At 39.6% G+C, this 16,027-nt stretch overlaps 2 protein-coding genes across 6 annotated transcripts; one reads left to right on the forward strand and one right to left on the reverse strand.

Moving 5' to 3' along the window:
- Positions 1–8,108: 8,108 nt before the first annotated feature.
- MS3_00004925 (uncharacterized protein) lies at positions 8,109–8,841 on the reverse strand (the record flags this gene model as incomplete). The annotated part of the gene is made up of 3 exons (XM_035734059.2): positions 8,602–8,841; positions 8,540–8,568; positions 8,109–8,472 (listed from the first exon to the last, which is right to left on the reverse strand). Exons 1-3 carry the CDS (start codon positions 8,800–8,802, stop codon positions 8,109–8,111), a joined length of 594 nt encoding a protein of 197 aa, XP_035590100.1. The 5' UTR covers positions 8,803–8,841.
- Positions 8,842–10,255: 1,414 nt separating this feature from the next.
- PRDX3_1 (peroxiredoxin) lies at positions 10,256–13,784 on the forward strand. Of its 5 annotated transcripts, none has more exons than XM_051212912.1 (4): positions 10,337–10,430; positions 11,292–11,663; positions 12,379–12,613; positions 13,510–13,784. In XM_051212912.1, the coding sequence occupies exons 2-3, from the start codon at positions 11,330–11,332 to the stop codon at positions 12,441–12,443; spliced, it is 399 nt and encodes a 132-aa protein (XP_051068835.1). In that variant the 5' UTR covers positions 10,337–10,430; positions 11,292–11,329; the 3' UTR covers positions 12,444–12,613; positions 13,510–13,784. The 5 variants fall into 5 exon arrangements, with proteins under 5 accessions (XP_051068833.1, XP_051068835.1, XP_051068834.1 ...); XM_051212911.1 differs by having other exon boundaries at positions 10,337–10,381; positions 12,383–12,613; XM_051212914.1 differs by having other exon boundaries at positions 10,352–10,430; positions 11,292–11,668.
- The last annotated feature ends 2,243 nt before the right edge of the window (positions 13,785–16,027 follow it).

Raw genomic sequence — 16,027 nt, forward strand, 5'->3', positions numbered from 1 at the left:
GCTGGTCATAGGCGGCACCATATTCCCACATAAACGCAAAAACAAAACCACATGGACTTCACCGGATCACTCTACACAAAACCAAATCGACCATATTTGCATCAACAAAACGTTCAAGAGGACTATAGAGGACGTGAGAACCAAGAGAGGAGCTGATATGGCATCAGATCATCACTTGCTGGTCGCCAAGATGAAATTGAAACTCAAGAAGCACTGGACAATGGGGCGGACAATATCACAAAAGTTCAATACGACCTTTCTTCAGGATACTAACAAACTCAACAAATTCAAGATAGACCTCAGCAGCAAGTTCCAGGCCTTTCATAATCTACTCAACGGAGAAGGAACTACTGTGGAGAGCAACTGGAAGGGGATCAAAGAGGCAATCACTTCAACATGTCATGAGGTTCTGGGCCACAAGAAGCACCATCACAAGGAATGGATCACTGTTGATACACTGGATAAGATTCAAGAAAGAAGGAACAAGAAGGCAGCAATCAATACCAGTCGAACAAGAGCAGAGAAAGGCAAGGGACAAGCTGAATACACAGAAGTAAACAAACAGATGAAGAGGAGTATCAGAACAGACAAACGTAAATATGTGGAAGATTTAGCAACGACGGCGGAAAAGGCTGCAAGAGAAGGAAACATGAGACAATTGTATGACACGACAAAAAAACTCTCTGGAAATCGCCGCAAACCAGAACGACCAGTGAAAAGCAAGGAAGGCAAGGTAATCACCGACATTGAAGAGCAGCAAAACAGGTGGGTAGAACACTTTAAAGAACTCTTGAATCGACCAGCTCCACTGAACCCACCCAACATCGAAGCAGCACCCACGGACCTCCCAATCAATGTTAGCCCACCAACATTTGAAGAAATCAGCATGGCCATCAGACAAATCAAGAGTGGCAAAGCAGCAGGACCGGACAACATCCTAGCAGAGGCACTAAAATCAGACGTAGCTGTAACTGCAAGGATACTCCACATCCTCTTCAACAAGATTTGGGATGAAGAACAAGTACCAAAAAACTGGAAAGAAGGACTTCTGATCAAAATACCGAAGAAAGGCGATCTCAGCAACTGTGATAACTACAGGGGCATCACTGTTCTCTCAATACCAGGAAAAGTCTGCAACAGGGTATTGTTAAACAGGATGAAGGACTGCGTAGACGCCCAACTTCGTGACCAACAGGCAGGATTTCGTAAGGATAGATCGTGTACAGACCAAATCGCAACTCTACGGATCATTGTGGAACAATCACTTGAATGGAATTCATCACTCTACATCAACTTCATTGACTACGAAAAGGCATTTGATAGCGTGGACAGAGCAACACTATGGAAGCTTCTTCGACACTACGGCGTACCTCAGAAGATAGTCAATATCATACAGAATTCATATGATGGATTACACTGCAAAATCGTGCATGGAGGACAGTTGACAAAGTCGTTCGAAGTGAAGACCGGTGTTAGGCAAGGTTGCTTACTCTCACTCTTTCTCTTTCTCCTGGTGATCGACTGGATCATGAAGACGTCAACATCTGAAGGGAAGCGCGGGATACAAAGGACATCTAAGATGCAGTTGGACGATCTAGAATTCGCAGATGATCTGGCTATTCTATCGCACACGCAACAACAGATGCAGGAGAAGACGAACAGTGTGGCAGCAGCCTCAGCAGCAGTAGGTCTCAATATACACAAAGGGAAAAGCAGGATTCTCCGATACAACACAGAATGCACCAATCCAATCACAATTGACGGAGAAGATTTGGAAGATGTAAAAACCTTTACGTATTTGGGCAGCATCATTGATGAACATGTTGGATCTGATGCAGATGTGAAGGCGCGGATCGGCAAAGCAAGAGCAGCATATTTACAACTGAGGAACATCTGGAGCTCAAAGTAACTGTCAACCAACACCAAGGTCAGGATTTTCAATGCAAATGTCAAGACAGTTCTACTGTATGGGGCGGAAACCATGAGAACTATGAAAGCCATCATCCAGAAAATACAGGTGTTTATTAACAGTTGTCTACGCAAAATAGTTCGGATCCGTTGGCCAGACACTATTAGCAACAACGTACTGTGGGAGAGAACAAACCAGATCCCAGCGGAGGAAGAAATCAGGAAGAAGCGCTGGAAGTGGATAGGACACACATTGAAGAAAGCACCCAACTGCGTCACAAGACAAGCCCTCACATGAAATCCTCAAGGCCAAAAGAAAAGAGGAAGACCAAAGAACACATTACGCCGAGAAATGGAAATAGACATGAGAAAAATGAACAAGAATTGGATGGAACTTGAAAAGAAGGCCCAAGACAGAGTGGGTTGGAGAATGCTGGTCAGCGGCCTATGCAACATTGGGAGTAACAGGCGTAAGTTAGTAAGTAAGTTGTTTTGATTTCGATGGGCAAGGGTGCGTGTCTAACGTACCTGGACGGTTATTCATCTATCCAAAGCGTAGTTTGGATTCTACAACCATAACCACACAATCCTCAAAGCTGAATACGAGATTACTCGGAAAATAGATATTCAATATTTAATGCGGAGAAACACCTAACGATGGAGAAGGCGCGAACAATGAATTGAATGGACTGGAGTTGATCGAGTGGCATGGCTCGGCCATGCAGGCGTGGTCCATCTGAATGTTACCTTATATCTTCTATTCATATTAAATATATTGTTCCTTCTCTAGCCTAATCTTGTTCTACATCATGTATTGGTAATTGATACGATACAGTGAGTTGGTGTAGTCGATGGTGTGACTTCCACGTAAGATCTTATAGATTAGGCAGTTAGATCATGACAAATCTACAATTTTGGGATTAGGTCTATTATTAGAGCAGTACTAATATCATAGTAGACCATAATTCTTCATGTCCACTTTTGTTGCACACTTTCGTATTGATATTTTTCAATATATAATATCCAGGCAACGACTTGATATGGTGGATAACGATAAGGGTGGTATTAATATAATAGGCTCAGATGTACAGGCCATCAATTTCCGACCTGTCTCCTTTATTCCCCTTCACCCAGGGTTTGGTTCGCGGCACTGGAGTCTCATTTCGAGATCCGCTGCATAACGGATCAACGGCAGAAGTATGCTTACGCTCTGGAAACGCTACATGCGGATCCCATAGCTACTGTCCGTGAGGTTGTCCTCAATCCGAATGTACATAACGCTCACGATCGTCTCAAGGAGGTGATTCTCGAACATTTCCTCCTGTCGAGGGAAGAACGAGTGAGAACATTGTTAGCACGTCACCCCCTGGATGATGCTAAACCGAGCCACCACCTCACGCACCTGCAGTCTTTGGCCGGACCCACGGCAACCAATTCCGAAGTAGTTAAGGAAATATGGCTAAAATTGACTGCTATTAAACGCAACTCAATTTCGTAAATGTGGCCTTCAGCTTAGCAACCAATTAGAATGAGGCGGGGTCTATTATATCCGCCATCTTTGTAAGCAATGGCAGTCGGCTTTCTTCGTTCTGTACTTTTTTTCAGCTTTTTCTTTTGTGTAGCTATGTAATTTAATGTTTCAGTGCGCTATAATGCCGCAGTTAGTGTAATGTTCCATATGTTGGTGTGGAATTTATTTCGAATCAGCATCGTTTTTGAGTTTTTGCTGCTTCTACTCAAGTCAGTGTATTTCTTCGGGCAATCTGGCTAGTCTTATGTTTTTAAATGGTAATGAGTTTTGTTTTAACTTGTTTTCTAGACATCCAAAATCGAAGTCCGTTTTTTTAGCTAAAATAACTGGGACTAACTGTTCGCATGTTCGTTCCTTACTGTCCTCTACGATGTAATCGGCAAAATGAAAAGAAACAATCTCCGGTTTTTAATTTTCTTCAGTTTCATGGACAACCATATTCCACAAACGAGTCAGACTAATACTGAGTGCCCAGCAGTTGGAGATATCAGTATTGCTTTCGAAAGGACCTAGACATCCGATAACCATAGACGAAGTTGTAGAACTATGGTGTACTATGATATTAGTACTGCTCTAATAATAGACCTAATCCCAAAATTGTAGATTTGTCATGATCTAACTGCCTAATCTATAAGATCTTACGTGGAAGTCACACCATCGACTACACCAACTCACTGTATCGTATCAATTACCAATACATGATGTAGAACAAGATTAGGCTAGAGAAGGAACAATATATTTAATATGAATAGAAGATATAAGGTAACATTCAGATGGACCACGCCTGCATGGCTGAGTCATGCCATTCAACCAACTCCAATTAATTCAGTTCACTCTACCCGGCCTCTTCATTGCTGGGTTTTTCACCATGTTAAATGTTGCATGTCTATTTCCCACACTCTCTCGTATTATGGCCCAATGCCACTACAGATGGATAGATAATAGACTCACCGTGATGGTCTTCTTCGGGAGGTTTACCAGAGGTTGAAACGCGTTCGCAGTTCTGGCTTACCAGATGTGGTATGGCGTCGAGTCGCGGTTGACTATGACCACCACTGCAGGAAGGCTACGTTCCAGTTACCAGGTTGGATCCATCCGTAGACCAAATATCAGAAGGAAATTAAAGGTTGTAGGAAGATTTATTCATTGGATATCTCGTGGTATCGAGAGAATACTGAGATCGTGCCAAAGCTTGCAAGCGTGACTACTGAGCGCACACGAGTTCGTGCAAGGCCACGGACAACGGGAGAATGTGTTTTTGGTACACTTAAACAAGCAGGTGTAGTAAAATAACCACTGGTACAATTGGTTATAATAATAATTGTTTCCATTAAACCAACCGCATTCTCTTCATAAAAGTAGGTCACTGCACATGGAAAACGCGTACTCGCACGTGAATTGACATCTACCTCTTGGATTAGCTGAGTTTGATGCATGTCTTATAAATTACTAAGGCTATCATAAATACATAACCAGCAACTAATCCCTAACTCTCACAATATCATCTCCCCCCTCTCAATCTTTTAGTTATGTCTTCCTACGCATCATCGATTGAGTAAATTATTCTTTAAACAATTATTCACTCCTGGGACTTCAATTATCACTGCAACGACCGAAATTCCAGTATTTGGTCTTAATGTAGAACTAACAAACGAATGTTGGTTCGATCAGGTCAAACTACGCTTTTCAGTGTAGCTAACGAAGCGTTTTTGAGTGAATCATATTAAGTTATATGAAAACATAATTTCTCAATCTACACCTTCCTGACTTAATGAATAAAACCAATTACGTAAAAATACTAAATGCCTCAAACAGTGCAGCCAATGTTATACGGTCAAATGTTTCTCCATCACAAAATAGCGTGATAAATGGCGAAAAGAATGATGAGAACATAAATGTTTGGCGCCTAAAAGTCGGTGAGTATTCCCAACAAGATGGTATCTATTACCCGTCCACAAGGGTTCGAGTAACGTCACCGGCATTCAATCAAAGATAAGCAGTCAGCAACTGAACCAAGTCGTAACCACAACCTTATCGCCAATGGTCAGGCAACGTGCAACACCGAAGTTGAATAATAAATGTAAGTGTCTGACCAGAGTCTAAGAATAGAGGTATGGAGCAAGAGGACCTCAGAACACCTAACATGGTCACGGTAGACGTGAGTAAAATTTAAAATACCAAACAGGCGAAATGGACAATTAAATAATAATATGGTTCAATGAAATACTTTGAAGAGAACTTCGGAGTATTCTTTCCATTATTATTATTCTCCCTTTGCAACCAAAAGTGTCCAGAAACCCTACTACCCTGGGAAAAATGCACTCACTCAAATACAAGGCAAATGGCTCCACTAATATTAGTGCAGTTGATTTGCTGGACTGTCACTCAATGGACATAACCAAATACCTGGAACCGTAATAAAACCACAAGAAGCGAGTGCAAAAATATAAAAGATACTGTATGTTGAATTATTTTATAACTAGGGGCGTTTCGTGATTGGCTGGTGCGTCACTTTGGGGGCAACGCCCCAGGGGTATCACGGCACTTTTTGCGTTACTTTTTCATTTCTGCTTTTTGCACAGTCAAACTTCGAAATTAATTATAAATAAATATGAAGGTTCATTTTTCGTTTTCACAATTGGGTGAAAAAGGGTTTTTTCATTTTGCGGTACATGGTATCGAAAAGTCCTTGAAAATTTATTATTCAGGTTCTGCTATAATAGTTTTTCCGTATTTGCATAACAGACTAGCAATTATTTCTACCTAACTATACACAAAGGTTAACCAACTCATTCATTTTTATACGAAGTAACGTGATCCAAGGATATATCGTCATAAAAATTGTATAGTCGTCATGGCAACCAAAACTGCGCTACAAGTAACGATACCATGATAAGTTTTATCGATTTTCCCTTCTTTATCACAATTTTGGCTGATTTTCACTGTTTTGTTTGCTTTTATGACGGAAATAGGTTGATAGTGAAAATACTAGCTGTCCTGAGGGTTGTAAATATTATGTATACACTACAGATGATTGTAACACATGCCAAGATGTTATATCAGCTTTTGCAGTTAGATATATAAGCCACCAAATCATTATATTGCAGGAAATAAATCATAATCATGAGGAAGAGGTATATATATGTGAAGACTTTACCGGAGACTAAACTAACATAATTCCAATGTTTAAGCTGCCGGTATTTTTGCAAAGATAGCTAATAGCAGAAATAAGTACTATTATAAAGCGGTTACGAGAAAGCATTGAATAGCACGATTCAACAATCAAGATATCTTGATCTCAGGTGACCAGATTATCTGAGATCGTATGTGATGATTTCCGAAAATCAACCAAGGCCTGTCTCGCTTAAGTGCTGATGCCGTAAATGACAATTACTTATACCTTACGTGGGACTAAAATTAAATAGGCATCAATAATCGCAGATTACATAGGACGATTCAAAGTAAGTTCACATAGTAGTCTTTATATATGTTCATCGTCTAAGTGTCCGAATTGAAACCTGTCCAAAGAATTAAATAATACAAGCCATGTATGTTGCGACCCAAGCTTTCCTAAGCAACGCAAGAGATGAAGCAAATAGGCGTGATTGACTATCCAATGAAAGAGTGTGCTAAGTGCACTTCCGATCTGTGATTGAACACCGGTTTCTGTTTTTATACTAGTTTCTGGTAAACATTTATACTGCAATAACTATTTCCTGTCTATCTTATTTCCAGCTGGCTTCGGAAGTGTTCATAGACTTAACGGGAACGATTCTTAAGAATTGAAAGTTATTTATTAATGGATCATTTGTGCTGGATCCATTTATAACGCATCAGTTTTTTAATTACGGCAATGCTTATCTGTCGTGACAGGTCGAAGTTCGAACTAGTAGTATAGTTCACCATGTCCAAGGTTGCAGTATTTGAAAAACGGTCTGTATGACTAATCGCGTATGCGCCGAACTGGTAATTATTACATAATAACGCGAAACAGCATCCCTGTCTCACAGCCATATAAGACTGTACAGTACACTATCCCAGCCGTTACTCCATAAGAATAAGTTAATGGCCATATAAACGAATTTATGTAAAACTAAAATGATTACAATATTAAAATTTCTTGTTATCAAGAAGCATAGCTATGGTCAGTGTTAACAATGGATTCTGACGATGTAGCTTCATTATTAGCACCGATTGAACTCATCACTTGTGCGCATGTCTTCCGATGCTTCGAGGCATGAACGGATGAGTTTACTTGCCAAACGTTCACTAAGAGCATGGACTGAGTGATAGTTGTTAGTGAACTTCTCTAGCAGTTCATCACTCCCTGTAGAGATTGACACGTTGTCCATCGCACGAAGAACCAAGTCCATTATGTATTTCCTTGTCCATCGGTTGCTATGTCGAAACAAGTCTACAAGGCTTATAGTGACAAAGGAACACACACTTACCTCCACGAACTAGATCTTTGGGATGCGCATACAGAATATGACCACAGGACAGGATGTGGTTATTGAAACGCTCACAAGTACATCGTGTACGTGAAGTATCAACAACATATATCATACCCTTGTCGTAGCACCGGATATATTCTCCTATAAACTTGTGTCTCATTGTCCCAACACGTTTATAATTTACAGCTACAATTTTGGATGCAAAAGATGTGAACTCATTTAAAAGAGTTCAAAATGACATTGGAACCTGGAATTAATGATACATTTAACTGTATTTCATACCTGAGAATTGGAAAACGTTGAAGATCTTTTACAGCGTCATATGGACTCAAACTTAGGTCAGTGTCTGTTTTACTCCAAATTTTCCAGAACGTCAGTAACAGAGCATCAACTCTTCTGAGACGTTCTTTTAGGTGTTTGGGAGCACTTTCGACACGGTTGTTTGTATGGTTGCCCAGGCTTAATACATGACCCCGGTAACAGCGGGCCCACACTGACTTCTGGGCAACCCAGTAATCTTTTATATAATCATGCACCCGGAAGAAATGGGTACTTAGATGTTCGTACTTCTGGGTAAATCTGAATATAATGCGTTATGAAAAGCGAAACTCATATGTCAGACCGTCTAGTTTTCACAAGGTGTTACAAGCATTTGCGTACATCAGGATTTCGGAACTACAGAAAATAATTTGTACAATTATCACATACCTTCCTGAACAATGCTTTTAGGACATGGAATGAACAAAGTACTATGTTAGAATGACTGTGAGTAGACTGCACTGCTGTAATTTCGGTCGCTGCCGAATCCATAACGAAAGTTCGTGTATCATAAGTACCGCACATTATGTCATTAAAGCATTCCAAAAGTTTTACATCTTCGCGTCGTTCTTGCCTGCAAATAGCATACATAACGGTATGCCCTTACCCAAGACTATCAGTCACCACTAGCTGGAACAGTGGAAAACTTTGAATTTATTACTAATCGTTACTTACCCAACTTTGTTGGTCTGATAAGTCGGATCAATACATTGTAGCGGTAAATAAATCCCCAAAATAAATAGCTCTGTAAGTTTTCGGCATCGAGTGCTGGCCACATCAGTTTCAATGGACTCACCTAGCTGAAGAGGCTCGGTCGTGCATCCGCACCAGATCACGAGTGGGAACGACGTGCTTAACGACCCCTGCAATCGCTAGTCAGATTAGATCAGACGATCCTCGATATATTGATAGTCTATCAAATATATCTTCGAATTTCCTCGCTTTTGTCTTTGATTTCACTTGGTGGGTACGATTCATATTAGGTGTTACTGGTTAAAGCCTTGTAAAATTGAATACATGTGGCATCTTCACTTTTATTATTTTGCTCCCATTTAAGTATTCCCATGCATCTGCGTCTAGTTTAAAAGGAAGACATAAAAACAGAGTTAGTGTCTGATGAACTAAAAGTCCCAGTTGTCAAAAAGATTCTTAACATTTGTCCGCAGATATCTGCACTTAATTGAGACACAGAACACCCATCTTCTAAGACTGTATATTGCTATTTTGCGGGCAAGTAAAAGCTCAGACGCTTAGCAATCCTTCTACCAATGTTATTGCCGGGGAAATTGTTTGATGACAGTAATCTTGAAATATGGTCAGTGATAGATGTACAATCTAGAAATAAACACCAAACATACTTAAAGCTATCTTATAATGTATGACAGCAACAGTGCCAAAGGCATTTCTTTCCTATTTTCAATCAGACTGATTTCAATCAGTATACTCATTAGAAACAGGCAGCTCTACTTACTAAACTGATCTGTTTCGTTACAGGCTTCAAGCACTATACTTAAGTATACCATAATTCTTTCGACTAAACTGAACTATACGACAACCAAGAATACTGAACTAAGCAAGTGTCATAATTATTGTTTCATTTGCACAGACATGTTGCTCAAAGTAGTTAAATGGACATAATTAAGCCGATAAAACCAAAACACGAAATATAGGCCAGTCGAACTTACCTAACAGAAGATAAAGGATATATATTGCTTTCAGGCTGAAGACAACAGTCAGTTGTTCATAAAAAAATAGTCTACAGTACAACAAACCTTTCTTCAGTAACATTATGCTCTCATGGTCTATCTGGAAACAATCATATATGTGATTAAACTCACTGACTTGGGATATCATCCCAGCGCGCAATGAACGTACAGCGTAACGTAGTTGGACGTGGCGAATAAAAATTAAAAACAGAGCAAAATTAACGACATAATGTAGTTATTTAATTAGAAATACATTATGAAATGACATCTGTGGTTACTTGAACGCACAGATGACCGTTATTACACTGGGCGATACATTCAAATCTAAAAATATCTTGATTCGACCGCTTCCGAAAAACTTCACGGATTGTCAATGTGACGCACCAATCATCTCGCGACGGTTTGACCTTCAAGTGCTCGCAACCTCCGTCAGTGGACAAAACCTCTGCAGCGTTGAGTCGTCGGTATGTTATGCGTTGCCTGCTTTTACCACATATACCAGTCGGTGTACATGTATGTACCAAGATTTTAGTTAAACATTCCTTGCAAGGCTATACCACACTTATAGTTTGCAAGTCGCTAGCTTAGCAAACGTTTCATAATTCTTGCATGGTTAGGACCCTGATTTATCTCAATGTTAGCTAATCATTTTAAACTGAAATCTCGAGATTTGAGTGATCGTCCAAATTTGTCTGTAAGTAGCTGATTTCTCGTTAAGCCCAAAATGGTACATATGCGACCTCAGTTATCAGCAGCCTAAAAACTCGAAACATTCAGTCGTTTAGTTTTTGCCGTGTCATTTAACACGGTGATATCTGTGTGGTGAATTTCAGACAAATACTTGTCTGGAATTTATAGCCGTTAATGGCTAACCAAATTTATATCCTTCAGTCGGGCGAAAATGTCTAAGAATGAGAGTGAAAGCAATCGTAGATGGCAAGACATGTATGTGTATGTCACGTTGATTGAGTTGTAAGCTCTTCAGACCAGCCCTCAGACAGTATCTTAGATCATAGTAACGACATTTCTAACTTGGTAGTCTGTCGAGAAGTAATAATCTTAAATTATTTGATTGTTTTGTCAATTGCCTGAATTATTACTCCATGTATCTATGCGTAATTCTGGTCTCTACACTTTCGTACCAAATCCACTTAAATGAAGGCTAATATTGCTGATTATTTATGGACAATATGGTGCGGAATTTCATTTCATGATCTCATGCTGTATTACGACTCAACCTGTAGGTGTAATTTAAACTAAACTGCTCGCTAAGGAATCTTGTTACTCGAAAAACACTTACCACTGTTTTATAGTTGTCGATAACTATTGAAATTTGTACTTATGTTGCTATTTCGATTTTTCCTTGATCTGTAGTTGAGTCTGTACTACATATTACGTCGTGACGTTCGAAAATGTTACTTCAAGTTTTAATTAAAGGTGCTCTGCGATACAACCGATCTCCTGTCTCAAACTTATGTCGTCATTATGCAGCTCATGTACAGCGTCCGGCTCCTGACTTTTGTGGAACGGCAGTGGTGGATGGCCAATTTAAAGAAATAAAACTGAGAGATTATGCTGGCAAATACTTAGTTCTCTTTTTCTATCCTTTGGATTTTACTTTTGTGTGTCCAACTGAGTTAACTGCATTTTCTGATCGAATTGATGAGTTCAAAAATGAAGGAGTTGAAGTCGTTGGCGTTTCAACTGATTCACATTTCAGTCATCTCGCTTGGATAAATACTCCACGTAAAGTAGGACTATTTTGTTCTTGACTAGTAAATTTACCATAATTGATGAAATTACGAGCGGTTGGTGTGAGCTACTTTAATGAGTAATTCTAATACAGATTAATTCAAGCTGGACGTTGATTTACATTAGTTCTGATCATAGAATTAAGCTAGTTTAAAGTATTGTGAAAGATATTTGTATTAGTTTCTTATGTATTTCTTTTCACAACAGATTATTCTCTTGGGTTCTGAAGGATAGTATGTTCCTAAAACACAGTTCAGTCTTTCCATGCCTAGAGTGTATTAACTTTCCGATTAATTCATGCAGTATATGATAAACAGTGATCACAATGTAAAGTTGTAAGTAATTCATCCTAAGGCTAAGACACTATATTCATTTTCTGTACAGTTTGGGAGGACAGACCGACTCATGGTGATGACTCATGAATTGTATTCTGTGTAGAAAAAACCCAGGTTGTATGCGTGTAAAACTCGAATAGTGTTACACAAATGAGCTCATCTTCAGCAATCAGTTTTAGTTTGTGATATATCCCCGTTACTTGGTTTATTCAGTCAGTCAGAAACAACGTAGAACTTCGTACGTACGTACATCAGTTTATTCAGTGCATTCTTAACTAGATCTACAAATATCACCTACTGTAAGGTTTTCTAGGTTGTCATAATTCCTATCCATCCGTGATTTTTAAAACTGTCTTACTGTTTCTTTTAATCAGGAAGGTGGTTTAGGCTGTCTACGCTATCCACTCTTGGCAGACTATCAAAAACAAATTACGCGTGATTATGGGGTCCTTCAAGAAGAGTTAGGTGTTGCCCTTCGCGGCTTATTTATAATTAATCCTGATGGTATAGTCCGCCAGATTACTATTAACGATCTTCCTGTTGGAAGATCTGTTGACGAAGTTTTGAGATTGGTTAGAGCCTTCCAGTTTACAGATAAACATGGTGAAGGTAACTTTCTGGGATCATCTTTTCTTGGTTTATACACATTCATTTTATTTTATTATAGAGCTAAACCCAGTCAATAAAATTCGCTAGCTCAAAATAATTGGAAATTGTAGTTTGAGAATTATTCAAAATATTTACATTCACAGTCCACTGATCTTCGAACCATCTTTGTTTAATCGTAAAAAGATCTCCCTTTGAAACCATGTAGTTCCAATCAGGACTTGTAATTATTTTGACCTATCAATCTTTATATGTTCATGAACTAAATTATTAAGGAACATGAACAGTTCGATAATACAGATCAATCTAAAACTCGCCCCCTGAATAAGAAAGATGGTTATCTTGTGTTTAACTCACTGTAGGTCGGTCACATTGTTAATTTGTATTAATGCAATCAGTATCTAGTCATTCACCGGTAGTTTTGTCGCAATTTAACATTTTTATTGGTATAACAATAGATACTAGCTTGTTCAGCAATACTATTCATAAGTGTTTCTGTTACTAATCGCGCTAAGCACAATATTATGAATTAATTTAAGTTAGGAATGTTAGTCACTGAATAGCAACTCAGTGGTCGCAAGACCTGAAAGTTCTGTAGTCGAGTACACTAATCTAGGTGCTATTTTGCATTTATGCATCTATATCTCAAGAGTTTGGAAATAAATGTGGTCCGTAAGGTCTCGAATTAATGGAGATCAGTCATTGAGGAGCTTCACTCTGTTACAATAATGCAGTAGTATTCACTCGTAATTTCAAGCCAATCGGCTACTATGTCATATGTATTCGTATTAGCGACCTTACGTATATCATTTTCTAAATAAACTTTCGCATTTCCATAAAGTACTGTTATCCTCCACTGATTGTTTCTTTTTTTATCTGCGATTACCCGTTTGTTTTAGTTTGCCCAGCAGGTTGGCAACCAAAAGGTCCAACAATAAAGCCAGATCTGAAAAAGTACAAGGAGTATTTTCATAAGGTTAATTAAATGTATCATTGTTCCCTGTGAAGTCAAATTTAAACCTGATACAGACATGTATTAATACACGTTGGTTCATATTCAGAATATTATACATAGTACACTGGTATTCATTATGTAGCAACAGTGTTTACGAACTCATTTTCTGTTTTCTGTAATTTTCTTGATTATATCAAATACAAATATTAAGAAGCACCAGTTTTTAAATTTATGATACTGCACAGCAAATAAATATTTTAGCGTCATTCCATAAGATTGTTTGAAAAAGAAATATTGATGAGGAAAAGGATGATCTTAAGTGAGTGAGATATTAAAATGTAACTGGAATTATCTCTGTCACAATAATTTCTTATGCATAAAATATCTTGTGGCACTGTTGAAACTTTAAAACTGTTGTGTGTTTTATAAGCAGAGATAGATGGTGGTTAGCAGTGAAATCTAGAACGCAGGTTCCATCCTATTCGGGGCTCGTGAGCTGGATGTACTTGCATCCCAGAGTCGATGTTCACTCCAGGACTCGAACCCAGTACCATTCTCTTCAGACACCATCGCGTTATCCATATGGTTGTTGTATGTTTTGTATTATTTAGTTTATATACGATTAAGAGCAACTAAGGCTCGTTAGATAAAATGCCTCAGAATCGGTCACAATGGCACAAGTGTATTCACTTTTTTTCCTCCCTTAGATCTTTAGTTTTAACATTGTCCTGTACTTTTCAGCCCTCGAAATAATTTTCATCAGATCATATTTATCAATGTCTAATCTTCTTTGGTATCGCTAATGCTGCTATCACTTCTTCTATGATTGGATTCTTGTCAGCAGTTTTATTTCAGTGTGCTGATATATCAGCATATATATATAGTATGTAAACTTGAACGGAATAATACCTTTGCCACGTTCCATGTTACTGATAATTCACAAACTGGGAAGTAAGGATATTGAGCAGAAAATAACTTTTATTAGGACAACATATATACGTGAACATTATTGTCTTCCGTTGGATCCTTATCAGGCTTTAATATACAGTATTTATTTATTTTACTTATTTCAACACATAAATATTGGTACAAGAGGACACCAAATATATATGCGCCACACCATACTTGTGTGTGTGTGGGCTGTAATACTGTTCGGGTGCCCAGACCGAAGCAGGTGGTTTTCTCAGGGGGCCACTCCCCGAGCCTTAGACCTGAAGATCTGATCCACAAGGCAGTGCAACATCGTGAGGAGATACATTCCCATGGTAGCCGGTGACCAGCGATTGGTTCATACGCCATTTGTTCCTGCAGGATACTGGAGCCCATGTGCACCATTGGTTTGGGATCCGGTTAGAGCGCCGGACATTCGCTTTTCGTCCTCTCATTTTCGTAAACAACATCCCCCCCCCACGAGAAGGCAGTGAGTAGGACTTCCCTGGCAGAGGCTGTATCCGCGTGGCCGTGTGCGAGCATTTCGAGAGGGGGGCGGGCCCCATACATTTACTGAATTATTAAATCAATGAAGGCAGTTTATGAGTCAGTGAGGAAAGTGTGTAGCGGTTAATAAATCCCCATAATCAATAGTTCTGTAAGTCTTCGACATTTGATGCTGACCACATCAGTTTTAATGGATTCACCTAGCTGAAGACGCTCGGTCACGCATCTGCACCAGATCACGAGTGAGAACGCCGTGCTCAACTTCTCCTGCAACCGCTAGCCAGTTTAGATCAGTACCTCTCGATATACTGATAACCTATCAAATATTTCTTCTGACCTCCCCACTTCTGACTTTTGATGGGCAGGGTGGGCAGGATTCAATTATAGATGTTATTGGTTAAAGTGTTGTCAAACTGCAAATACTTGTGGCATCTTCAATAGTGAGCCGTCGTGATCTGGTACACCGACTCAGAAACTGTGAGTCTGTTCCTTTTTGGAACTTCATATATCATTGCTTTACTTTAATATTTATATACCCGACCGTAGCTGCTATCTTGACGCAGTCGTCGGGCTTGCCTATCGTGATGACCCAACCAAGCTATATTGGCTGGAACATATGTTCCTGTAGGTTCTACCATGCCAGGCAGGTCGATTGGAGAACGGTAAGACTAAAAGCAGCAACTCAAGGTCTGAGGGCGAAGTCGTACTGCTGACTGCAGAGGGGTGTGAAAGCAGTAAAATGTTTCCCTCGGACAACCAGCATCTGCAGCGATGCTGCCCTCCCACTAGGAGGGGTGGTGTTAGAAAAGGTGGACCCTAAAAATGCCACACCTCACCTTACCTCACGGATTTCCGTCTCCGGCGGCAAGGCCCTTTGAAGAACGGAGCTAAGGTACTTAAGTTCATGACTAATACACCACCCTCCTTCCAGCTAATGCCGTGCTGGCCGGACAGCACCGAAGTCTGATTTTGCTGCGCAGAGGCTCACCACTACGAGCACGGTGTGACCGATCCACGTGCACAAT

The sequence above is a fragment of the Schistosoma haematobium genome, chromosome 3 (assembly GCF_000699445.3).
Source record: "Schistosoma haematobium chromosome 3, whole genome shotgun sequence".
In the NCBI taxonomy this organism is placed as follows: Eukaryota; Metazoa; Platyhelminthes; class Trematoda; order Strigeidida; family Schistosomatidae; genus Schistosoma; species Schistosoma haematobium.

Bases quoted from the DNA above. Each gene is read 5' to 3' on its own strand.
- PRDX3_1 (XM_051212914.1), top strand. From the start codon at position 11,330: ATGTTACTTCAAGTTTTAATTAAAGGTGCTCTGCGATACAACCGATCT. The intron at 11,669-12,378 runs GTAGGACTATTT...TCTTTTAATCAG, and splicing joins GGATAAATACTCCACGTAAA to GAAGGTGGTTTAGGCTGTCT. The intron at 12,614-13,509 runs GTAACTTTCTGG...CGTTTGTTTTAG, and splicing joins TACAGATAAACATGGTGAAG to TTTGCCCAGCAGGTTGGCAA.